At 42.7% G+C, this 27,450-nt stretch overlaps 1 protein-coding gene across 1 annotated transcript in view; it reads right to left on the bottom strand.

The window, feature by feature from the left end:
* Positions 1–27,450, bottom strand: part of LOC311226077 (beta/gamma crystallin domain-containing protein 2-like) — a gene marked incomplete at both ends in the record, with an annotated part of 111,879 nt that overhangs the window by 40,065 nt on the left and 44,364 nt on the right. The window contains 2 exons of the mRNA XM_084311454.1: positions 194–462; positions 1,042–1,284. Of these exons, the coding sequence (XP_084167580.1) occupies positions 194–462; positions 1,042–1,284 (512 nt within the window). The remainder of the gene's footprint in view (positions 1–193; positions 463–1,041; positions 1,285–27,450) is intronic.

The following is a 27,450-nucleotide window of genomic DNA, read 5'->3' as shown; positions in this document are numbered from 1 at the left end:
GACAGGATTTTATTGATTGGACTGCAATACTCAGACACAGAGGTGGGTGTCAGAGGGAGGGGCGGATGTTTGGATGGAAACAGGGAGGAGGGACGTAAGGGCGATAGAACGCTGGTGGCCTTAGGGTTCTGGAATTCTTCAGAATTCTCCTCAGATAATGCTAGACCTCCAAGTAGTCACAGGGCTCTAGAACTCTGTGATCCTGCGGAAGGAACCCACAGCGGGGGAGGCGGCGCCCCAGTCGGCGTAGCTGTGGTACTCGCCGCGCTCCAGGAAGTACTGGCGGCCGCAGAAGTTGGGCTGCTCGTAGAAGGCCCAGGCCCCGTCCACCACCGCACAGGAGTGGAATTCCTGAAACTTAAGGGCCTCCTGGACCGATGGGCAGTCCTCCCCCCACTCCGCCATCTGGCCGTCGAAGTCCTGCTTGTCGTAGAACCTCACCTTCCAGGTATTTCCGTAGACCTTGAAAATGCAAGCGACAGACGCATTAGATGATGAAAATTCACGATATGGAAGAAATCACGTTAGTGTTTATTATCTAAAATCAAATGGCCTGTTCATGTTGTCCTGAGTTATTTTGAGGTTGGCTCTTTAAATGGGCTTCTTGGCCGTTTTCCTGGTTTCCTTCAATAATTGATGTGCATGGGCATGGACATGAGGCACACTGCTGCCAAAACGTGAGCCCTTTATCTCTCCTTTTTGTCCGTTGGCTTTTGACTGATTACCGTCTGGTTGGTGCACCCTGCGGTATTCCACTGGCACCGGGCACTCCTCTGCATCAAATTCAGTAAAACATTTCAACACCCAAAGTTCCACAAATTAGACTTGAGCTCTGAGGGAACGCTACACCTAACATTTATGTTGATACTAGACAATGAAAAGCTCACTTGTAAAGGTCCCCCCATAATCCGAACGGAATCGGAGGAACAGTCGTCTGATTCTACAGTTACATAACTAAGACAACACAATCGCGAAGCATAAGATCTTGGAGTTCTATGAACACCTGGGTTGCGTTCTGAACGTCACCCACGAGGAGCTTACATTTTTGATTGAGCGACAGGATTTGACGCTGTCACTGAAGCCCATCCACTGCTGGTGATCGGGGTACTCCCCTGGGGTCAGGATGTACTGGTAGCCGACATAGTTGGGACGTTCGTACAGCACCCAGCAGCCACTCTCCACCCTGATGGAGTTGCAGCGGCTGAAGTAGGAGTGCATGTCAGGGCTGTCGCTATTGCACTCATAGCTGCGACCTTGGAAATTCTTCTCCTCAAAGAATACAATCTGTGTGGAGGGAGACAGAGTATAACCCTGGTAAGCTACCAGCCGAATTCTCACATCACCTCCAGAATGACAGTGGCTTGCTCCAATGCCTCTTTAGATAGGATGTGATACAAAATTCCTGCTGAAGACACTGCGACAGACAGAATATATACATATTTACCATAAATAAGAATTATTTGAAATTAAACATACATACATTATAGTTTCTCATATTAGCTGAAATATCTTTACAGATTTTGTTGGAGCTAATAATTCATAAGGCTCCTTCTTACCATCCTCATGTTTTGTTTTTTTGCTCACCTCCCACCCTGCAGCAGCCGTGTTGAGGTTTATATCGAACGGCAGAATGTGCCGACGAGGGGAAAGCCATTGTCACGTAAATGGCTTGATTTGCATATCAGCTAAATGATTTGTTCAAGTTTGATTTCCCTTTGTGCCCCAATGTAATGGCCTTGTATCAAAGAATTGACAGAACTGAGATGTGAAAGTTATAAAGGCCGACTACCCAAGCTATACCCGCTCTGTGCCTTATTTACATTCCGTCCCCGATCAGGGGATCCTTATTGCTTTCTTATTTTGGTGTCTATCGACAGGCGTAAAATATATTTTTAATGTATTATCGTTTTCATTTTGCGCATGATGATGACAGCTCAGGATGAAATTACTAGTCTACCATCATCGTGGTAGGGACGATGCAATCTTTCATCTCGTACTTTTGAACTAAAGTTAAAGGCAGTGAGGTGAAGCTTTGGAACTGATGGCTTACATTTCACGATATACTTAGTGAAGCGGTGTTGTTATTAGTCATCTCCTGTGTCAAGAGACTTGTATTCGGTGGGCTTAAAGTGTAACCATGGCAATGGATTGTTAACGAAAGTCTATCTCGATACGTGACGGCACAACATGAATAAAATAGTTTTTTTAAGCAGTAAATATTTAAGTCCACAGTGAAAGCTACATTACAGTATAGTGTTTTCTGAGACAACTGTTCCGCTTCCTTAGGTGACTGTTGTGTTCTTTAGATGACTGTTCTGTGTCCTTAGGTGACTGTCCTGTTTACTTAGATGACTGCTTTATTTACTTATGTGACTGTTGTTTCCTTAGATGACTGTTCTGTTTCCTTAGATGACTGCTCTATTTACTTATGTGACTGTTGTTTCCTTAGATGACTGTTCTGTTTCCTTAGGTGACTGTTCTGTTTACTTAGATGACTGCTCTATTTACTTATGTGACTGTTGTTTCCTTAGATGACTGTTGTGTTTCCTTAGATGACTGTACCAAGCTGTTTTTCATATTTTGTTATCAGAATCAAATGAAAAAAGGAGTAAATAATGGGCCGTGTACGTTTTGATAGTTCGTTTTTCGTTTTTGATGTGAAGAATGGAGAACGGAACCACGTGACAAGTAAATTTTTCAATGTAAAAGCCATGCACGATCTAACTAACGAATATGTATAACGTTATGTACAATACATAAATACATGCATACAGATCTATACCAGGGTAACGTTATGATACATACATTTTTTGTTTTGTGCATTTCATTTAGACATGATATTTTATGTGAAGTAATAGCCTGTGTGGTCTGTCCCAAATAGTGCTGTCTAAACGCACATTATACAGATATCCTAGTTCAGTGGTCGGCAATAGGCGGCTCGCAGGCTGAAATAGGTCCGCTAGCAATAATATCTGCCGGTCAGATTATTTTGAGAATATGATTTGTGATGAAGACTCGCTTTATTGTATCGGAATCTGGAGACTTAGGTAAAGTTAGAAAGATATTCACAGATTCGGTCAATAATTCTTAAGCGAAATGTTTTTAAAACACAAAGGACACCTCTTTCCTATCGTAGTAAGGTAGACAATGAGCTACAACCTTATTTTCACCTAAACGAGGCGAGCCGGCCTCGGAGCTGTACATTTAATAATAATAGATATGTGCAGTCGGCCTTGAGGCAAGTGCGCAGCCAGGGACCGTCTAAAAAGTGCAACACCGAAAAGAGACACTACAAAAAGATTCAATATCTTCACTGTCATACAGTGTATAGTGTCACCAAAATCACTGCACACATCATCAATGGTATCCTATTGGTTATACTACAACACTTAGATTTGAAAAAATGCTTTTTCATAATTCTGGGGATTTTGTATTGAAAAAAAAAACATTAAATATGTTCACTCTTATAGAGTGTAGTTTCACCAAACTCACTTAACAGATACATTTGATCCTACTGGTTATACTACAACACTTAGATTAAAAAAAAATATATATATATAAGGTGGGGGGGTCTCATCTCCATGTACAGTAGCCGAACCGAAGACACACAACAACAGACAGACAGCTCAGTGATTGAAACCTACGTGTTTGTGCGACCATGTCGACCTGAACAATGGGGGATAATAATAAGAACGAGCCGCCTCGGGGCCGGGGGCCTGGAGGATACCGCAGGCGGAAGAAGGCCGCTGCTGCTGGAGCTGGACCGAGTTATGTGAGACAAGCCGGCGGCAGCAAGGCGCACAGAGCCGGGGAGAAACCACCGCCCCGCCCCGCTGGTGCTTCACAGCGCGTCTCAGGCGAGAGCGTAAAGGGGGGCGTAATAGCATAGGTCAGTGGCCAATCAGAGCGCAAAACGGGAACCCGGAAACACGAACGCGTTGGTAAAAGCATACACGCAGGGCTGAAGCCCTAAATGTAATATTAGCCCCCCTAACATAACGAATATATATAGCATGGTACGCAAACTGCACAGAATATGAAAGAAAATCCCTCCATTCGTGCATGGACATTTTTAACCCTTTCTGAGTGGAATTTCCGGCGTCAAATGGAAATAAATAAATAATGAAAAGATATTTAATGTTTTTTTCCAATACAAATCCCCAGAATTATGAAAAAGCATTTTTTGTTGTAGTATAACCAATAGGATACAATTGATGATGTGTGCAGTGATTTTGGTGACACTATGTACACTGTATGACGTGAAGTTATTGAATCTTTTTGTAGTGTCTCTTTTTGGTGTTGCACTTTTTAGACGGTCCCTGGCTGCGCACTTGCCTCGTCAAGGCCAACTGCACATATCAATATTATTATTATTAAATGTACAGCTCCGAGGCCGGCTCGCCTCGTTTAGGTGAAAATAAGGTTGTAGCTCATTGTCTACCTTACTACGATAGGAAAGAGGTGTCCTTTGTGTTTTAAAAACGTTACCTAAATCTCCCGATTCCGATACAATAAAGCTAGTCTTCATCACAAATCATATTCTCAAAATAATCTGACCGGCAGATATTATTGCTGGCGGACCTATTTCGGCCTGCGGGCCGCCTATTGCCGACCACTGAACTAGGATATCTGTATAACGTGCGTTTAGACAACACTATTTGGGACAGACCACACAGGCTATTTCCATATTATTAGGCTATTACTTCACATAAAATATCATATCTAAATGAAATGCACAAAACAAAAAAATTATGTATCATAACGTTACCCTGGTGTATGCGTGTATTTATGTATTTATTCATAACGTTATACATATTCGTTAACGTTAGATCGTGCATGGCTTTTACATTGAAAAATGTACTTGTCACGTGGTTCCGTTCTCCATTCTTCACATCAAAAACGATGTTTTTTTCATTTGATTCTGATATTCCGTATTTCAGTTTTTCCCAGTTTTTTCGATTTTGGTTTCAAACGGAAATAGGAAAACACCTCGTATTTCAGTTTTTTTTTTTCGTTTTTTGTATTTCCTTTTGAAACGAAAAACGAACTATCAAAACGTACACGGACCCTGCTCTATTTACTTGAGTGACTGTTTTGTTTCCTTAGATGACTGTTCTGTTTCCTTAGGTGAATGTTATGTTTACTGTTCTGTTTCATTAGATGACAGTTATGTTTACTTAGGTGACTGGCTCTGAGACATTTTCCTTCTACAAGACATTCACTTTTGAAAGACATCTTGAGACCTCTCTGGTTGATTCTTGACAAGGGAGCTTTAGAAATAGATGTATTGGTTGGTTACTTCTCTTGATATTGCAGCAAAAGAAAATAATCTATCACATTTCACTGAACATCCTCTTGTATGTGACTGTGGCACTGATGGACATTTAAGTTAGTATGATTTGTCTTCAAATAAGAATGAAGCTTTAGTGACACCACCACAGACAGGTTACCTAAAAAAAGAAGAAAAATATATATATATATGTGTTTTAGTTAAGGAACTGAAACTTGGGCGGCTGATTGGCGCAGTGGGCAAGGCGCTCGCCTCTAACGCAGGAGACGCTGGGTTCGAGCCCAGCTCTCGGCGTTGCTAACGGCTGGCCGATCGTTCATACTAACACAATTGGCAAGTGTTAGAGGGTGGGAAAGCCGGTGGGTGGGGATTTGACATTGTGGACAACGACTCCTACAGGTCGGTTTGGTGACGCCGGTGCGGCGGAAGCAGGAAATAGCGGGGGCAGCGTGAGCCTCCCACGCGTTACTCCTCGCCACTGAGAGTTTGAGCTGCTGCGGTGAAAAGATGCGACAGGCTGAAAGGAACTGAAACTTGAATCTTTGAAAACACTATGAAAAGCATAATGGCAGAAGACTCACAGGAAACTGACTAACCGTAGCAATTTATTTTCCATTTCTCTACATTTGCAATCACAATGATAGTCCTCATTTCTTATTATGGGAAATCACTTTTCAAACCTATGCACACGCAACACATGTTTTCCACAAACTCACAGAGGCACCAGTGTCTTTAACCCCTTAAGCCCGATACCGGGCCGAGATTTATTTCACGTCATAAATAGATCAATACAGTCTGTATTAATTAATGTTGTGTTTCTTTTTCAAATGTAGCCAAGTGTAAATAGCTACATATGAGTTTATAGAAATCTCGGCACATTGCATCGGAAACCGGATGATTTAGAAATGAGGAAATCGTTGTAGTCCTAAGTAAGAGGCAGGGATTAAAGCAAAAAAAATCTCCTGACTAAACTTTTTTTCAGGCCAAGTCATATTCTTAGGTCGCTTTCACATATAGTTTTGGTGGACTCGGTGCGGTTCTGGTGGTGAAGTTGCAACATTGTTGCATTCTTCATTTGGTTCGCCTGCGTTCACATAGAAATCTGTCAGGCGCACCGAACCTTCTGAACAATGTCACGCGGTCGAAAAGGGCGCTCGTCTATTGGACAGTGGAAATGTGTGTGTGGCTGCGAGCCTGTGTGTGTGCGCGCGCGCGCGTGTGTGTGTCTGTGTGTGGACTGCGAGCCCTCCAGATCAGCGGAGGCGAGTTTTGACATGGCATTGATCCATTGTTCTATTGAAGCACATTACCACCATCCTCTCGCTAAACAACTTGTAGACCACGGTGTTTTTATGAGTGCCCACAAGTAGCTGTTTTATTAACACTTTGATCGCCATGGGTTAAATTCATAATTTACCATCCCTAGCCAGCTCTATTTGTCTATGGAGAAGTTCCCCTTCTTTGCAGGGCTATAACTTTTTAAATTCTATTGCTAGATTGCCATTATTATGGCCCATTCAATGTCCTATATCCATTGTTCAGGGTGTAGCAACGATATACTTTTTCATTCACATATTCATACTAAAATATGGTCTAAAGTATAAGTATGTTTTTATCGTTTTCTGCAGCTTTCTCCAGAACTTGATTTATAGCTCCAAATGCATTATATTGATGATGAAATACAGTTTGATAGCAATCGGCGCGAGATAAAAAATGTCAACTGGACGTGGTTCTAGAAGTTACTACGTATCATCTGATATTGACCGGATGGGCGAGGGGGCGTTTATAATTCTGTGGGCAACGTTATACCATTCGTCTAGTGTGGGTCATATGGTCATCAGAGCAGTTTATATGGAATACGTTAGAAAATAACGCTGGATCTTACCGTATGTTCCTCGCGCCGTTGGACGATCAACGTGGAGTAGACCGTTTTCGATTATGGGATGTTGATCCTGATGAACCATTTCCAGGTTGTATAATACTATATACGTCCAAATAACGTTGTTTATTGAGTTAGGGCGAGCGATTGATCATCCAGTGTGTTGAGATGGAGTCCGGCTACCGATCGCGAGTGCCCGGACGACATATGGATGAGCACTTCCTGTTTGGCGCGCCCCTCCCTCTTGGCCGATTTGCCGATCGGCCACCAGATGGCGCTCTCGAACCGTTAGACAGTTGAGTGGAGCTCACCAGTACATCTCATGGCTCCGGAGGAGAAAAATCAATCGATCACAGATTTTTGAATTATTGATATCAAAGACGAGTTACGGCGTCTTCGGCAGAATGAGCATGGCTAGGAATGACGTCTAAACACGTCATCGGCGATTAAAGTGTTAATAATATAATAAGCCGCGTTTTTTCTTCCTTCTTCCCAAGATGCACAGATATATAGATAGATAGATAGATAGATAGATAGATAGATAGATAGATAGAGAGATAGATGCAGTGTGCTTGTTTTGCAGTGAATGAATGCTGCGAGCAGTGGTAAGGTAATAATAAGCACTTCCTATATTTGGTTCGCGTTTGGTTCGATGAAGCCGAACCGAGACCTACGTTTTCAGGCGGACCAGAGTTCGTGTGTTTGGTCCGCGAACCGAGTTCGACGCGCATTCACACAAACCCGCAAAACCGGACTATCGAATTCTGGTCCGATAATCCGGACCAAACAGCCCCTGTGTGAAAGCGACCTTATTTTAACCTCCACTGTATTTTTTTTAATAGCGTTAGCGTTTTAAGGGAGCCTAGCCTACTTGTTTCGGTTTCGTCGATAATCCAATGTACAGTTCCCCCACCCGGCCTACCCAACCCCCCCCCCCCACCCAACCACCTCCAATTTACAGTCCCTCCACCCAACCTCCTCCAATGTTCTCTGGTCTGCATCCCCTTAACAATTCTGTGTATTGAGCTGTACTGTATTGTACCCATTCTGCAATCTGTTAATAAATTAACAATCAATCAATCAATCAATCAATATTCAACAGATTGCAGAATGGGTACAATACAGTACGGCTCAATACACACAATTGTTAAGGGGATGCAGACCAGAGAAAGACGTTTGTCTTGTTTACATCAGGGTCCCCCATTTTCAATTCATAGTGACATTTATGACATACACAACATTTATGGCATAGGGACATACATGACATACTACAGGTATATAGTAATGTTACATTTGTGACATATACGATATGCAAATATACAGTACTGTTACCCATAGATCCTAACAGAGAATATATACATATGATGGGGAGGAGACTGTACATTAGGAGGGGGTGGCTGGGTGCGAAAAAATATATACATACGGTGGGGAGAAAATATATACATACGGTGGTGAGGAGACTCTACAGATACACCTGTGTGATGTTGCTACGGAGTTAAGCTAATAAAGGATACTCACAACCACAGCAGAGGACTGTGAAGTAACACGACAATGACAAATGTGTTGTTTCTGTTTTTCTTTTTGACATAGTTGCGGAACACGGAACAAGTTAACAACTCACCACTACAGCCCCCAGTAGCCTAGGCCCTAGCCAGTCTCTTCAAACTTCCACTCAAAACTTTCTTTTATTAGGTGGTCCTTTTCGTCTGAGAACACCGCGTGGGTTTTCTTTTTAGCGGCCGGCTTACTCCTTCCATTAACGTTATTATGCTAACGTTAGCTAATCGGTATAGCAGGCGTGCGTAACGTTAGTGCAAGCAGGTGGTGGATGTGACGTCGGTAAACAAGGAGAGAATTGACGCGCGAGGGCTGCAAAAAAGGCGACTGTCGTACTCAGGTTTTCTGACATGCGTTTCTACTACTGGATCTACTGCCTGTTCATAGTCTATGCTGAAGGTCTGTCAGACCAAGTTTTTTTTGTATCTACTTTTTCTCCCCATTTTTCTTTTTTTCTCCCATCCCAATTATCCAATTCTTCCCTCCCCTGTCTCGAACGTTGCTAGACCATGCCTCCCACTGGCCGGCTGCAATGTGGACGAAGCCTTGCATCACGTGTCCCCTCTGGTACACGAGGAGGCAGCCGTCGCATCTTTTCACCTGCACAGCCCGATCTCTCAGTGGCGAGGAGTAACGCGTGGGAGGCTCACGCTGCCCCCGATACTTCCTGATTCTGCTGTACAGGCGCACCAACCGACCTGTAGGAGTCGCTGTCCACAATGTCCGATCCCCACCCACCGGCTTTCCCACCCCCTAATACTGCCAATTGTATTAGTATGAACAACCAGCCAAGCCGGAAGCAACACCGAGAGCTGGGCTCGAACCCAGCGTCTCCTGCGTTAGTGGCGAGCGCCTTGCCCACTGCGCCACTTAGCCGCCCTCGGTCAGACCAAGTTTAAAAGAATAAAAGTGATTAAATCTATTACTTTTGTCCTGTAACATTTATATGTTTAAAGAGAATATAGCGTATATCAGCCTATGATTCCCGTGGGGGTGCGTCATTCCGTCAAAACATCTCCTGACTAAACTTAATTTTTTTTCCAGGCAAAGTCATTCTTATTTTAACCTCCACTGTATATTTATATTTAATAGCGTTAGCTAAAAGAAAAAGAAAGACAACCCGTATCAAGGTCTGACAGCACAATTACATTTTCATATAACAAGACGGAACGCTTTAATGCCTGAAGAGGAGACCCAGGGCTTTCGATGGATGTCGAACTTTCATAAAACTACACTACCCAGCGCACACCAGCCGCTGTCAAAGCTGCTGAAAATATTCAATGGGAAAAATCTACAAAAGTAACTACTTTTCTACTTCTATATTCATGTTTAAAATTGCATGTGTCTGGATGGCAAAATTCAGTACTGTATCTACAAAACCCCCATGTAAATCATCTGCCCATCTGATCAATGTTAGCATGGTGTTATTCTCCGTCAAAGATTACATTTTTTTTCTTTTTTTTTTTAAATGATTATAATCTATATTCTCATTTGGTTCATTACAATTTACTCAAGCATAGTAACAGACATACTATTTCTGACACTGAATTAATTCCCTGATGTCCATATATGTCCCTAGATACCAAGAACATGCTAATTGACCTTGTAGAAGTGGAGCAATCTTCCATTTACTTGGATATGTACTTTTAGGCGAATTTTATGAAAATATAGCTAGGGCTTAACTAAACTGAATACTTTAATACTAATTATTCCCAGCCTCTGAAATGCAATTTGAACTGTTCTGTTTATTTAGATGACTGTTCTATTTCCTTAGCTGATTGGTTGTTAAAATTGGGCTGAATCGTAATAACCAATCAGATGTTTTTGGATGCCTGCCAAGTGGTGTTCCTGGGGTCACATCAGAAAACCAATACCACCATTGCATCCTCATCAAAGGTACACACAATGTGCAACCACCAATCAGAAGCTGGGAAATATATATTATATATATATTAGGGCTGTCAAAGTTACATATGTGTCATTTTGGTGACAGACTTCTTCAAACTAAAATCTCTGAGTACATTTTAATTATGACAGGCATTTCTGGTGTGTATGTGTCTGTCCCCCAATATGCCCAGACAAAAAAAATAACCTCTACTGTGTGAGAGGGGGAGAGAGATAACTTCAGTTTTACTGTACAATAGTATATTAGTCAGTAAAAGGTTGGCAAGAGATTAACATTGGACTCCATTCAGTTGGATTTGTGAGACTGTTTCGATTCCACATACTGTAGTAGAAGTGTTTTTGTGACCCTTTATTTTCCCCCATGTGAGGTTGGACACAATTCTCCACTTGCACAATCTGAATGTAGCCATTTCCGGCTGACTTCCGGTTGCCAATAGCACTTCCTGTCCCATCCAAATACATTGGTTTTAGCTACTTTTCTCCCCTTATTTAAACAACTTTGTTGTCACAGAGAGGCAATGAAACGTTTGTATTATTATAGTATAGAATGTATTTAATAAGCAAACGTTTGTCAGCAGGGTTTTTGGGCTGTATTTCATGTAAAAACGTTTACTGTTAGTTTCCTTGCTCAGCCAGCATTAGCTAACCGAAGCTAGTGGTTAAACAGGCCGGATTAGCTTTGAGCTAACTATCTTTCCCGACCCATGTATTCATTCCATTCTAAACATAACGTTAGTTTACAAAACATGACCTGTCTATATAACATTGAGGAACAAATTATATAGACAGGTAATGTTTTGAACAACTAACGTTACGTTTAGAATGGAATGAATACATGGGTCGGGAAAGATAGTTAGCTCAAAGCTATTCCGGCCAGTTTATCAACTTCCTGTCATTTAGAAATATGATTTTATAGTGAAAATCATTACCAAAACGTCCGGAAAAACCTAACGGGAGCATTATAGACGGTCATACAAATGTACAAATGCTATAAGGTGGCAAGAAATGCACTATAAACAATACTTTGCGGCGTCGTTTCTTGCGCTAGCCTCTTGTTAGCCAGCATTAGCCTTAATAGCTTTGAGCTAAGGATCTTTGCCGATGCATAAAGTATTGTTTATAGTGCATTTCTTGCCACCTTATAGCATTTGTACATTTGTATGACCGTCTATAATGCTCCCGTTAGGTTTTTCCGGACGTTTTGGTAATGATTTTCACTATAAATTCATATTTCTAAATGACAGGAAGTTGATAAACTGGCCGGAATAGCTTTGAGCTAACGGATCTTTGCCGATGCATTCCATTCTAAACGTAACGTTAGTTGTTCAAAACATTACCCGTCTATATAATTTGTTCCTCAACGTTATATAGACGGGTCATGTTTTGTAAACTAACGTTATGTTTAGAATGGAATGAATACATGGGTCGGGAAAGATAGTTACAGATGAAGCTTTTAGTATTCCTGGGCGCTTTGCCGCGACGTGCGCACGGTTATATCACGTCGTTTTAATTAATTGTGACCCAGGCTGCTGTTCTGTTTTATGCCGCCAGGAGGCGCAAAGTCGCCCGGCGCGGCGGCGGTCTATTGATTCCTCATTCAACACTGCCTTTGTTTCAATAACACGAGCCACTGTCAACGTTGGGACTGCGCGAGACAGAGAACGTTATTACTTTGGTAACGTTTATTTCTGACTACAGTTAAGTACAGTATTATTACTATCTATTACTACCTACTATGGGCCAGCCGTGTATAGGTGTAACAGAGTTATAATAGTTCAATGGTTGTGATGTCGGAGTTACTGTACAGTAGCGATGCGTCAGGTACTACTTTGTATCACAAACAGTACTGTATTTGCAAAACTGATATGTCATAAATGTATAGATGTACAGTAGCAGTATTGTCTACCTGTATGTCATGTATGTCATTATGAATTGAAAATGGGGGACCCTGATGTAAACAAGATGACAGAAAGACGTGGTAGTATCCGCGTCTGTGATTTGCCTAAACGTTATTATTTTGGTAACGTTTATTTCTGACTACAGTACAGTATATTACTATCTATTACTACCTACTATGGGCCAGCCGTGTATAGGTGTAACAGAGTTATAATAGTTCAATGGTTGTGATGTCGGAGTTACTGTACAGTAGCGATGCGTCAGGTACTACTTTGTATCACAAACAGTACTGTATTTGCAAAACTGATATGTCATAAATGTATAGATGTATAGTAGCAGTACTGTCTACCTGTATGTCATGTATGTCATTATGAATTGAAAATGGGATGGCGGCTAAGTGGTGTAGTGGGCAAGGCACTCGCCACCAGTGTGGAGACGCTAGGATTCGCGTGTTCGAATCCAGCTCTCCACATTGTTTTCAGTTTAGCTGGTCGTCCGCAGTAATACACATTGGCCGTATTACGGGGAGGGAAAACTGAAGGGTGGGGATCGAACGTTGTGAACAAGCGACTCCTACAAGTCGGTTGGTGCGCCTGCGCAGTAGAATCAGGAAGTGTCGGGGGCAGCGTGAGCCTCCCACGCGTTACTCCTCGACACTGAGAGATCGAGCTGCGCAGGTGAAAAGATGCGACTGCTGTTACCTCAAGTACCGGAGGGGACTTGTGCTATGTATGACTTAGTCCACATTGCAGCCGGCTTGTGGGAGGCAAGAAACAGCGTTCGTGACAGGGGAGGGTTGAATTGGATGATACGAAATTGGGATGGGAGAAAATATAGAAAAATGGGAGAAAAAGTGGATCAAAAAAAAAATGAATTGAAAATGGGGGACCCTGATGTAAACAAGACGACAGAGAGACGTGGTAGTATCCGCGTCTGTGATTTGCCTAAACGTTATTATTTTGGTAACGTTTATTTCTGACTACAGTACAGTATATTACTATCTATTACTACCTACTATGGGCCAGCCGTGTATAGGTGTAACAGAGTTATAATAGTTCAATGGTTGTGATGTCGGAGTTACTGTACAGTAGCGATGCGTCAGGTACTACAGTACTGTATTTGCAAAACTGATATGTCATAAATGTATAGATGTACAGTAGCAGTACTGTCTACCTGTATGTCATGTATGTCATTATGAATTGAAAATGGGGGACGAAAGTATTTTGCTAGCCATCCCAGGTGGCCAGCATACTCGGCCCAATTCCGGCTACCGGTCGGCACACTCGGCATATGTCCGGCACGGCACGCCAACGATGAGCCGGATCTGGCTCGGTAATGGTTGCCGGGGCAGAGCCGACTCGGGCTCGCCAAAGATAAACCGGCTCTGGCCCGGCTCTGGTTGCCGGGGCAGAGCCGACTCGGGCTCGCCAAAGCTAAACCGGCTCTGGCCCGGCAATGGCTGCCGTGCCCGAGCCGACTCGGGCTCGCCAAAGATAAACCGGCTCTGGCCCGGCAATGGTTGCCGGGGCAGAGCCGACTCGGGCTCGCCAAAGATAAACCGGCTCTGGCCCGGCTCTGCTTGCCGGGGCAGAGCCGACTCGGGCTCGCCAAAGATAAACCGGCTCTGGCCCGGCTCGGCTTGCCGTGCCAGAGCCGACTCGGGCTCGCCAAAGATAAACCGGCTCTGGCACGGCAATGGTTGCCGGGGCAGAGCCGACTCGGGCTCGCCAAAGATAAACCGGCTCTGGCCCGGCAATGGTTGCCGGGGCAGAGCCGAAGTTTCAGTCAAGCGACGCCGCCCCCACACACAACAGCGGTGTGATTGGCAGAATCGACTGTCAATCAAAATTGTTCCGTTGAGACCACCGCAACAAGTGAATACAGCTGTACTGTACCCACTCTGCAGTCTGTCAATAAAGCTTTCAATCAATCAATCAATCAATCAATCAGACAAATGCATAGAAAAGCCCTTATTATAACCAAATAACAAAAGATTATATTATTGTTTATGAAAATGTTTTAGCCCTATGCTTGCCTATTATTTTAATGGCAACAAATAAAATAATAATAATAAAATTAATAAATAAAATGTTAGAGGAGTGGAGGGGGGGGGGGCAGAGCGAGGTGGGTGTTATAGGAGTGGAGGGGGGGGGGGGCAGAGCCTCATAAAGCTAACATTAGCTGCACTCATAGGAGCCTGCATGTTGATGTAGCCTCATAAAGCTAACATTATAGCTGCACTCATAGGATGTTGATGTAGCCTTATAAAGCTGCATATGCTGCACTCATAGGAGCGTGTTGATGTAGCCTCATAAAGCTAACAAGAGTATATGTAATACTGTGGTTATGGCCTCTATAGTTAGCAGCTCATAGCTAACATAATACTGTGGTTAAGGCCTGCAGCAGCTCAGTAGCTAACATAACAACACTGTAGTTAAGGCCTTTAACCAGCAGCTCAGTAGCTAACATAACAACACTTTAGTTAAGGCCTTTAACCAGCAGCTCAGTAGCTAACATAACAACTGTGGTTAAGGCCTTTAAATAGCTGCACTCATAGGAGCCTGCATGTTGATGTAGCCTCATAAAGCTAATATTATAGCTGCACTCATAGGATGTTGATGTAGCCTCATAAAGCTGCATATGCTGCACTCATAGGAGCGTGTTGATGTAGCCTCATAAAGCTAACAAGAGTATATGTAATACTGTGGTTATGGCCTCTATAGTTAGCAGCTCATAGCTAACATAATACTGTGGTTAAGGCCTTTAACCAGCAGCTCAGTAGCTAACATAACAACACTGTAGTTAAGGCCTTTAACCAGCAGCTCAGTAGCTAACATAACAACACTTTAGTTAAGGCCTTTAACCAGCAGCTCAGTAGCTAACATAACAACTGTGGTTAAGGCCTTTAAATAGCTGCACTCATAGGAGCCTGCATGTTGATGTAGCCTAATAAAGCTAATATTATAGCTGCACTCATAGGATGTTGATGTAGCCTCATAAAGCTGCATATGCTGCACTCATAGGAGCGTGTTGATGTAGCCTCATAAAGCTAACAAGAGTATATGTAATACTGTGGTTATGGCCTCTATAGTTAGCAGCTCATAGCTAACATAATACTGTGGTTAAGGCCTGCAGCAGCTCAGTAGCTAACATAACAACACTGTAGTTAAGGCCTTTAACCAGCAGCTCAGTAGCTAACATAACAACTGTGGTTAAGGCCTTTAAATAGCTGCACTCATAGGAGCCTGCATGTTGATGTAGCCTCATGAAGCTAATATTATAGCTGCACTCATAGGATGTTGATGTAGCCTCATAAAGCTGCATATGCTGCACTCATAGGAGCGTGTTGATGTAGCCTCATAAAGCTAACAAGAGTATATGTAATACTGTGGTTATGGCCTCTATAGTTAGCAGCTCATAGCTAACATAATACTGTGGTTAAGGCCTGCAGCAGCTCAGTAGCTAACATAACAACACTGTAGTTAAGGCCTTTAACCAGCAGCTCAGTAGCTAACATAACAACTGTGGTTAAGGCCTTTAAATAGCTGCACTCATAGGAGCCTGCATGTTGATGTAGCCTCATAAAGCTAACATTATAGCTGCACTCATAGGATGTTGATGTAGCCTCATAAAGCTGCATATGCTGCACTCATAGGAGCGTGTTGATGTAGCCTCATAAAGCTAACAAGAGTATATGTAATACTGTGGTTATGGCCTCTATAGTTAGCAGCTCATAGCTAACATAATACTGTGGTTAAGGCCTGCAGCAGCTCAGTAGCTAACATAACAACACTGTAGTTAAGGCCTTTAACCAGCAGCTCAGTAGCTAACATAACAACTGTGGTTAAGGCCTTTAAATAGCTGCACTCATAGGAGCCTGCATGTTGATGTAGCCTCATAAAGCTAATATTATAGCTGCACTCATAGGATGTTGATGTAGCCTCATAAAGCTGCATATGCTGCACTCATAGGAGCGTGTTGATGTAGCCTCATAAAGCTAACAAGAGTATATGTAATACTGTGGTTATGGCCTCTATAGTTAGCAGCTCATAGCTAACATAATACTGTGGTTAAGGCCTTTAACCAGCAGCTCAGTAGCTAACATAACAACACTGTAGTTAAGGCCTTTAACCAGCAGCTCAGTAGCTAACATAACAACACTTTAGTTAAGGCCTTTAACCGAGGGGGGGGGGGGACCTGAGGCATTGATCAGCCTGGCGGCTGAGGGGAAGAAGCTCAGTCTGTGTCGAGCTTTCACAGCCTTTGGGATCCTCAGCCTTCTCCCAGAGGGGAGCAGGGTGAAGAGGCTGTGACCCTCTGCTAAAGCTCCACTCCTGCACTAAAGTCGGGGATTCAGTTGGACTCAGATCTGCTGCGTTCCCCCCTACCTGGTGACAGTGTACATCTCATAAAGTAGGGATAATCCACCCTGCTACACAAACATCTCAAAACAAACTGGTCAGACTACTGCTTGACCTTACTTCTAGAACCCACCTCGCCCCTGCCCACGTGACAACCTAGGATGGCTTAGAGTAGACGACAGAGTACAGCAACTTGCAATGGGCCTGTCTACAAGATACATACACGACCAAGGTATATGTGTACATGTCAAAATACTTCCCAAAGGTCAGTGAATACCACGACCACAACACCATGGGAGCTCCACAAATCATGTTAAACCCAGATTCGGCTCAAACAGGGACTAAACACATTTCGCAATTATGCCACATCAATGTGGAACGCCCTACCCAAAGATGTAAAGGAATGTGAATCACTACCCACTTTCAAAACACTCTCAAAGAACACCTACGGGAGACTGCAATTCGAAACTGGCCCCTGTAAATGTCCTAACCCAACCCCCTCCAATGTACAGTAAAGTACCAAACATGGTTTTGTCAATATTCCAATTTACAGTTGTGCTTGTGCAGTTGTACAGTGCCCCCCCCCCCACCCCTCCTACCCCCCCCCCCCCACCTATAATGTACGGTTCTACGTCAAATATATACTCTCTTTTCTAGACTCTTTTTGTATCACAAACAGTAGGCCTACTGTATTTGCAAATCTGGTATGTCATAAATGTATAGAAGTGTCTATCTGTATGTCACATGTCATGTTATGATGAATTGAAAATGGGGGTCCCTGATGTAAGCAAGACGAACGTCTTTCTCTGGTCTGCATGCCCTTAACAATTGTATGTATTGAGCTGTACTGTATTGTACCCATTCTGCAATCTGTTAATAAAGTTTTCAATCAATCAATCAATCAATCAATCAATCAATCAATCAATCAAAACCAACATTTTCACTGTAAAGTATATAAAAACGAAGTTATTGAACTTTAAACTTGAAACAAATACTATACTGCCTATAATTTGTTAAAGATGTATTAATTCGAACATTATTTCATATTATTTTACTTGAAAAGAGAGCTATTATTATTATTATTATTATTATTATTATTATTATTATTATTATTATTATTATTATTTATTATTATTATTATTATTATTATTATTATTATTATTATTATTATTATTAGTATTATTTTAAGTTATTCTTGTGCCATTGAGATTTGTCAGAGAGATTGTAGGCATAAAGCAAGTTGATTGAGTAACTGTTATATAAAATAATATAAATAATAATTGTCATTTGGCAACACTGACTAACAGCTGCGTTGCATTGTGGGGGGGGGGGGATCCCCACAATGCATTGTGGTTTTTGAAATTTTGAATTGACGCGCGTCGCGCACGGCACAGTCAGACCAGACCAGTATGACACGGTTGCATTTCTTCTCATCGCAGGTAATTTATGCAGATATTTTTGATTATTTATAAGTAATACCGCTAATATAAATGAGTGCTGTTTAGTCTGTGTTTCAGTGAGTGTAGCGCGAGCTCACGTTAGCTACTAGCTCTACATACACTGAGTGTAGCGCGAGGCCGCAAGCTCACGTTAGCTATATAGGCTACATACACTGAGTGTAGCGCGAGCTCACGTTAGCTACTAGCTCTACATACACTGAGTGTAGCGCGAGGCCGCGAGCTCACGTTAGCTATATAGGCTACATACCATAGATATCTATAGAACACAGATATCTATAGATATCTATGCTACATACACTGAGTGTAGCGCGAGCTCACGTTAGCTATATAGGCTACATACACTGCTACAGGCAGAGCCTCACGTTGTCACCAACTGTTCTCATCTCAGGTAATTGTGCAACACATATAAGGCTACATACACTGCTACAGGCAGAGCCTCACGTTGTCACCAACTGTTCTCATCTCGGGTAATTGTGCAACACATATATTTTATTATTTATAAGTAATGCGTGCTGCTGATATAAATGCTGTTTAGTCTGTGTTTCAGTGACTAGTCTACTGTAACGTTATTTGCTCGATATTATGAAACTGGCGGGATCTGTAATACAAGCACTACTGCTAGCAGGCCTAGACTGTAGGATATGTATATAATTTCATTGTTAATGTAGCAAATACTGTTACAGTGCTGTCTCTCAACAACGACATGAAAGCAGAAGACAGCTCAATAACAACTACCCGTATACTTCAAGTGGTTGTGGTTTTTATTGTGTGTGTGACTGTATATATAATATATACTTTTTAATCTGGGACATTTTCAAAGAGTCATCCTGTAATGCCTTCTCTCTCTCTCTCCCAAGACGGTCAAGATCTACCAAGTCTTCAAGATCTTCAAGTGGTCATGCTTGTAAGTGATGTATACAATGTTTTATTGTGTGTGTGACTGTGTATATATATACTTTTCAATCTGGGACTTTCATTTCAACAGCTGGAAAGGGTCATCCTGTGTTGATGGATGCTACAGTATGTAGATGTGCATGACATGGACTAAATTAGAGGTCCTAGATATGCAAAATAATATTGAGAATCACTGGCCTTAGACTATCTACTAACGTATTCTCGCTCTCTCTAGGTTCATGGCCACTAATGACTTCAGACCTTCAGAAGGACAGTATGCTGGATGAGGAAGGTCTTGGCCATACTGCGATGGCTCCTAGAAGACAAGAACGGAGAGGTGCTGGACCTGGCTGTCAAATGGTTTGTAATGCTAGAGTATATTTTATGTAGATGTGCATGACATGGACTAAATTAGAGGTCCTAGATATGCAAAATAATATTGAGAATCACTGGCCTTAGACTATCTACTAACGTATTCTCGCTCTCTCTAGGTTCATGGCCACTAATGACTTCAGACCTTCAGAAGGACAGTATGCTGGATGAGGAAGGTCTTGGCCATGCTGCGATGGCTCCTAGAAGACAAGAACGGAGAGGTGCTGGACCTGGCTGTCAAATGGTTTGTAATGCTAGAGTATATTTTATGTAGATGTGCATGACATGGACTAAATTAGAGGTCCTAGATATGCAAAATAATATTGAGAATCACTGGCCTTAGACTATCTACTAACGTATTCTCGCTCTCTCTCTTTAGGTTCATGGCCACTAATGACTTCAGAGCTTCAGAAGGACAGTATGCGTGTAGCTTATTGCCAGCGGAAGAGTGCAAGAATGCTTCCGCATTCGTCACCGCACGCCAGTACGGTAATGCGCCTTTCCTTTCGCCCCGCTCAGACAAATGCATGTAGTACATTGCAACACAATGCAGCATTTCCGCGTACATTGCAACGAATCACTTGGAGTTTGAAAGTGATATCAGAAGAAACTACTCAACCTCGGCTGTCTTTAACTAGCAGGACGCTAGTGGGCTAGTCGCTAAAATATATATCGTTTTATATATAATTGTACCAACACAGATATTAGGCAGTACACACATTGTCCTGCAATACATACAGTGAATGCACAGCTACATTCGCCATATATTTCTATCGCTGCTGCGGTCTACAGTGAAATGCAATATTATTATTATTATTATTATTATTGTAAAGATTATCATTACAATCGCAGCCTGGAGAGGCAATGTTACAAGTGTACGAGGGTTGTGTGCAAAGAGCACAGCCTCTCAATTTGCACAACGTGCACAAAATAATAATTGTAATGATCTTTACAATAATAATAATATTGCATTTCACTGTAGACCGCAGCAGCGATAGAAATATATGGCGAATGTAGCTGTGCATTCACTGTACATGTATTGCAGGACAATGTGTGTACTGCCTAATATCTGTGTTGGTACAATTATATATAAAACGATATATATTTGAGCGACTAGCCCACTAGCGTGAAGGGGCTCCTTTCCTCAGAGCAGCCCGCTTGTATCACCACGCTCGGCGCTGCTGCGATGGTGCAGGAGGTTGCCTCGCTAGTGGGCTAGTCGCTCAAATATATATATCGTTTTATATATAATTGTACCAACACAGATATTAGGCAGTACACACATTGTCCTGCAATACATGTACAGTGAATGCACAGCTACATTCGCCATATATTTCTATCGCTGCTGCGGTCTACAGTGAAATGCAATATTATTATTATTGTAAAGATCATTACAATTATTATTTTGTGCACGTTGTGCAAATTGAGAGGCTGTGCTCTTTGCACACAACCCTCGTACACTTGTAACATTGCCTCCAGGCTGCGATTGTAATGATAATCTTTACAATAATAATAATAATATTGCATTTCACTATAGACCGCAGCAGCGATAGAAATATATGGCGAATGTAGCTGTGCATTCACTGTACATGTATTGCAGGACAATGTGTGTACTGCCTAATATCTGTGTTGGTACAATTATATATTTTAGCGACTAGCCCACTAGCGTCCTGCTAGTTAAAGACAGCCGCGGAAATGCTGCGTTGTGTTGCAATGTACTACATGCATTTGTCTGAGCGGGGCGAAAGGAAAGGCGCATTACCGTACTGGCGTGCGGTGACGAATGCGGAAGCATTCTTGCACTCTTCCGCTGGCAATAAGTTACACCCGGACAGTATGCTGGATGAGGAAGGTCTTGGCCATGCTGCGATGGCTCCTAGAGGACAAGAACGGAGGTGCAGGACCTGGCTGTCAAATGGTTTGTAATGCTACAGTATAAATTATTGTATTACATCACACTCACCATCAATGACTCCACCATCACCCCCTCCCCCCTAGTCCGCAACCTCTGTGTCATCCTCGACCCCACCCTCTCATTTGACCCCATGTCCGCTCCATTGTCAAAACTTCATATTTTCACCTCCGCAACATTGCCAAAATCCGTCACTGCCTCTACCCCCTGCTGCTGAATCCCTCATACACGCCTTCATCTTTTCCCTCCTGGACTACTGTAACTCCCTCCTCACTGGCATCACCTCCCGCTCCCTCCATAAACTGCAGATGGTCCAAAACTCAGTTGCCCGCCTCCTCACTAACACCCGGTCCCGCGAACACATCACTCCTGTCCTCCACTCCCTCCACTGGCTCCCGATCAAGGAACGCATTAACTTCAAAACACTACTCCTCACCTTCAAAGCCATCCATAGCCTGGCCTCACCCTGGTCTTAAACTTTTTACACCAAGAGAACGGTGGGGAGAGAATATATACATATGATGGGGAGAGAATATATACATACAGTGGGGAGGAGACTGTACATTAGGAGGGGGTGGTTGGGAGAGAAATATACATATAATAGACAGTCTCCTCCCCACCGTATGTATATATTCTCTCCCCACCATATGTATATTTCTCTCCCACCCACCCACCCCCTCCTAATGTACAGTCTCCTCCCCACCGTATGTATATATTCTCTCCCCACCATATGTATATATTCTCTCCCCACCATATGTATATTTCTCTCCCACCCCCTCCTAATGTACAGTCTTCTCCCCACCGTATGTATATATTCTCTCCCCACCATATGTATTTTCTCTCTCACCCACCCACCCCCTCCTAATGTACAGTCTCCTCCCCACCGTATGTATATATTCTCTCCCCACCATATGTATATATTCTCTCCCCACCATATGTATATTTCTCTCCCACCCCCTCGTAATGTACAGTCTCCTCCCTACCGTATGTATATATTCTCTCCCACCCCCTCCTAATGTACAGTCTCCTCCCCACCGTATGTATATATTCTCTCCCCACCATATGTATATTTCTCTCCCACCCCCTCCTAATATACAGTCTCCTCCCCACCGTATGTATATATTCTCTCCCCACCGTATGTATATTTCTCTCCCACCCCCTCCTAATATACAGTCTCCTCCCCACCGTATGTATATATTCTCTCCCCACCGTATGTATATTTCTCTCCCACCCACCCCCTCCTAATGTACAGTCTCCTCCCCACCGTATGTATATATTTTCTCCCACCCCCTCCTAATGTACAGTCTCCTCCCCACCGTATATGTATATATTCTCTCCCCACCATATGTATATTTCTCTCCCACCCCCTCCTAATATACAGTCTCCTCCCCACCGTATGTATATATTCTCTCCCCACCGTATGTATATTTCTCTCCCACCCACCCCCTCCTAATGTACAGTCTCCTCCCCACCGTATGTATATATTTTCTCCCACCCCCTCCTAATGTACAGTCTCCTCCCCACCGTATGTATATATTCTCTCCCCACCGTATGTATATTTCTCTCCCACCCACCCCCTCCTAATGTACAGTCTCCTCCCCACCGTATGTATATTCTCCCCCCAACGTATGTATATATACCGCCATCTTTCTCCCGGGTTGGTGTGATCACATGACTGACAAAGCCGTGCAGTGATAGGCCAGAAGTCAATTCGATTGCATCCAGGCGCGATTGCTTATCCTGTCTGGGTAGCCCGGATGATGGTTTTTTACATCGAATTTTATACACCGCAATTATGCATAGAATTTTTTTACATTGAATTTTATTATACATTCGAATTTTTTACATTGAATTTTTATTTCACATAGGTAAATTCGAAGCAAAAAAAATCAGATACATGATTTTCAAAGTAATTATTTTCAATGCTATAAATTCGGTGTCTGAAAAAATTCAGATACATTTTTCAAAGTAATTATTTTCAATGCTATAAATTCGGTGTCTGAAAAAATTCAGATACATGTTTTCAAAGTAATTATTTTCAATGCTATAAATTCGGTGTCTGAAAAAAATTCAGATTCATGTTTTCAAAGTAATTATTTTCAATGCTATAAATTCGGTGTCTGATAAAATTCAAAAATCAGATACATGTTTTCAAAGTAATTATTTTCAATGCTTTAAATTTGGTGTCTGAAAAAATTCAGATACATGTTTTCAAAGTAATTATTTTCAATGCTATAAATTCAATTCAGATACATGTTTTCAAAGTAATTATTTTCAATGCTATAAATTCGGTGTCTGATCAAATTCAAATACTTCTGTCACTCATTTGCTTCCATACTGGCTCTTGTTGTATTTTGTTATCTTGCTTTCCTTCTCTCTCTTCTCTCTCTCTTCTCTCTCTCTCTTCTCTCTCTCTATCTCATCCTCTTCTCTTCTGTCGTTGAATTTGTGGTTCGTTCTTTTTATTTGCCTTTTTCACTTTTCGTGTAGGGCAGTGAGTGGAAGTCCCGTCCCCTCCACGTCGGGGACCAGCACGCCTCGCCGGGGCCGGCGACAGCTCCCCCAGACCCCCGCCACGCTACGCCCCCACGTCACCTATTCCCCTGTGGTCCGTAAGGCTATGCCCACGCCTCCCGGGGTGCCCCAGGGGCGCCTCCCGGCCCGGCCCCCTGGCGCTTTTCTCCGGAGCCCCCCCCAGGGGCCTCCCCCTGCCGGCCCCCCGTCACCCCACCATGGCTCACCTCGTCAGGGTCGCCACCCGCCACCTCGCTGGGGTGACGCGGGAGGAGGGGGGTCTCCATGGAGGGCGAAGGTTGCTTCTACAACCAGGACTACGAGCCACGCCACGAGCCGCCCGCCTATGAGCAGAGCCCCGCATAACATTGGGGTCTTGTGCTTGGCACTCCGAGCATGGCACTAACACTGTCACGGTTAGGAGTTTGATTCCTGCTGGGGCCACCCGTTGTGAATGATGTATACAGTCATTCCAAAGCACTTTATGTCCTAGTAATAGAGCTGTGCTATAGAGATGCTGTCATTCATTCATAACTAAACCAAAAGACATTTATAAACAACGTCTTACTAAATGCAGGCTTTCATTTACAACTGAACGGCCATATCACTCGTTTTTGTATTAATTCTCCTAAAAAAAATTGCTAAGCTAGACTAACATGAAAGTTTAAGTGAAAGTACACACTTGAGTAAAAGTCAAAGTTTCTACTTTTAAATGTACTTAAGTAGTAAACTGAACTTTTTTTCTGACTGTCTATATTCTTCTGATAGCAGGTGTTTAATCAAAGATCCCCTGTGGGAGAAGCTGTTGCAGGGGAACAATGGGTTAATTTCATTGGAGGCTTTGTCGTTGGGTTCAGAGAGGAGGATGTGATATTTTTTTGTTAATAAATGTTTAAATATCTATTCAAGTTGTCATTTTTAACTGGAAAAAGTAGCATGTATGGGGGTAATTGTTACTTTACTTGATATTTGAGCTTCACTGCAGAATGGTGTATATTGTGTACAATGTGCACATACACTGAGAATATATTTCAGTGAGGTAGGAGACAGCATGTAAACTTCTGAATTGTTCAATGCGGGACATGCCAATACTCCATTGGTAAAGGGAAGGGTCCTTAAATTTGTGGCATTGTATTACTAATCAACCATTTCCTACTGTATTTCCGGTAATGTATGGTCATAGGCAGATAGTGGAGTAGCTCTGGCAGAATACTGGGTACACAGTAAATTCCGCAAAGTAAATTTGACTCAAACTGAGTACATTTCACTCAAACTGAGTAAAATTTCTTTACTCAGTTTGAGTCAAATGTACTCTGCGGAATTTACTGTGTAGTACCATTGCATTGGCAGTGTCGGCTAGGCTTCGGGCAACCAAACCTGGCCCAGTGTGTGTGGGTCGCATCTGGGCTGCTTTAGGCAACCCGACGTTCACCGCTTCCGGCAACCCCGGACATGGCCCAGTGTACTCAGGCCGGAATCGGCCAGTCAGTCATTGCCGCCTACTCGGCCGATCCGGACGTTCACCGCTTCCGGCAACCCCGGACCTGGCCCAGTGTACTCGGGCCGGAATCGGCCAGTCAGTCATTGCCGCCTACTTGGCCGACTCTGGCAGCCGGACTTGGGCCGACTAATTTCTTCCGGCCTGCCGGATACAGGCCATTAATGGGCCGGAACTTTTTGGCCACCTGGGATTTGATTGTTAACGTGATATAAAAAAAATAATCAATACTTGATTGATTGATTGAAAAGTTTATTAACAGATTGCAGAATGGGTACATTACAGTACAGCTCAATACATACAATTGTTAAGGCGATGCAGACCAGAGAAAGACTTTCGTCTTGTTTACATCAGGGTCCCCCATTTTCAATTCATCATAACATATATGACATACATGACATACAGATAGACAGTACTGCTACATCTATGACATACCAGATTTGCAAATACAGTACTGTTTGTGATACGAAAAGAGTCCAGAAAAGAGAGTATATACATTTGACATAGAAACTGTACATTGGAGGATGTTGGGGGGGAGGTTGGGTAGGAAGAGTGGGTGGGGGACACTGTACAACTGAACAAGCAAAACTGTACATTGGAATATCACCCCAAAGCACTTCAGAGATGGAAATTTTCTTTCTCTTTAGTACAGTATCTTGCCAAATTTGTTCAACGCATGGGTCATCTTTCTTGTACAGGTGACACGTACCCCAAAATTGTCAACAAGAACGGAGAATGGATCTGACTGGAACGCTAGCTGGATTATACATTGCAACATGACAGTAAATACTATTGTAATAAAACGTTCAAAACTATGTTCAATTTGTGTATTGTTTTGTTACTATAAGATTGCATTTCGCACTGTACCGACGTCACAGATGAGCTCTATAAAAAAACGATTGAATTGCTCAGAATTTAAAATTGTGTCCCCAAAAGGACATAATAGGTTAACCTTCTGTAGTGTGTGGTAGTGAAAGTGTTAACCTTCTGTAGTGTGGTAGTGAAAGGGTTAACCTTCTGTAGTGTGGTAGTGAAAGGGTTAACCTTCTGTAGTGTGGTAGTGAAACGTTAACCTTCTGTAGTGTGGTAGTGAAAGGTTAACCTTCTGTAGTGTGGTAGTGAAACGTTAACCTTCTGTAGTGTGGTAGTGAAAGGTTAACCTTCTGTAGTGTGGTAGTGAAAGGTTAACCTTCTGTAGTGTGGTAGTGAAAGGTTAACCTTCTGTAGTGTGGGTAGTGAAAGGATTAACCTTCTGTAGTGTGGGTAGTGAAATCTATATGGGTTCTTTACAGAAGACAAGGATGCATTTAGCATTTCAATGGTGTGTGACAGTGTGGGGGTTGCAGCCAGCGCATTCCAACGGCAGCGTGTCAAAGTGTCCTTGAGCAAGACGCTTAACCCCCAATTGCTCCTGATGAGCAGGTTGGCACCTCTGCCGTCTGTGAGTGAATGTGAGGTGGCAGGGTATCTGCAGGTTTAGCCCAGTCATATTTAATGCTTTTTAAGACTTTTTAATGCCACTCGGAATTAAATTTAATACCAATTTCACAATAACAAAAATCATGCAACGACACCAATTAGTTTAAGTTTAGGGACACATTGGTCCAAAGATGTTTATTAAAACATAACTTGGAAACTTAAAAATCTTGAACTTAAAGGAGTAACTGGATTGGATGAATTTCAACAAAGGGGTGACCAAACATAAATAGCAAATATATCTATACAAAATATACCAGGGGCCAAGCAGCAAGTGCAACAGCCACTGTCAGAACACATAACTATTACCACCCTCCCCAGGGTATCAAAAAAGTCAACCAACAAACAAGATTCTTGTGCCGGATCTCCTCTCTGGTAAACAAGAATACCCTTAAGACTCTAACAGGAGCACTCATTCAAGGGTACTACGACTATG

This window comes from Notolepis coatsorum (genome assembly GCF_963971535.1).
Source record: "Notolepis coatsorum genome assembly, chromosome: 3".
Classification (NCBI taxonomy): domain Eukaryota; kingdom Metazoa; phylum Chordata; class Actinopteri; order Aulopiformes; family Paralepididae; genus Notolepis; species Notolepis coatsorum.
The sequence above is the reverse complement of the archived record's forward strand: the minus strand, read 5'-3'. Positions and strand labels throughout refer to the sequence as shown.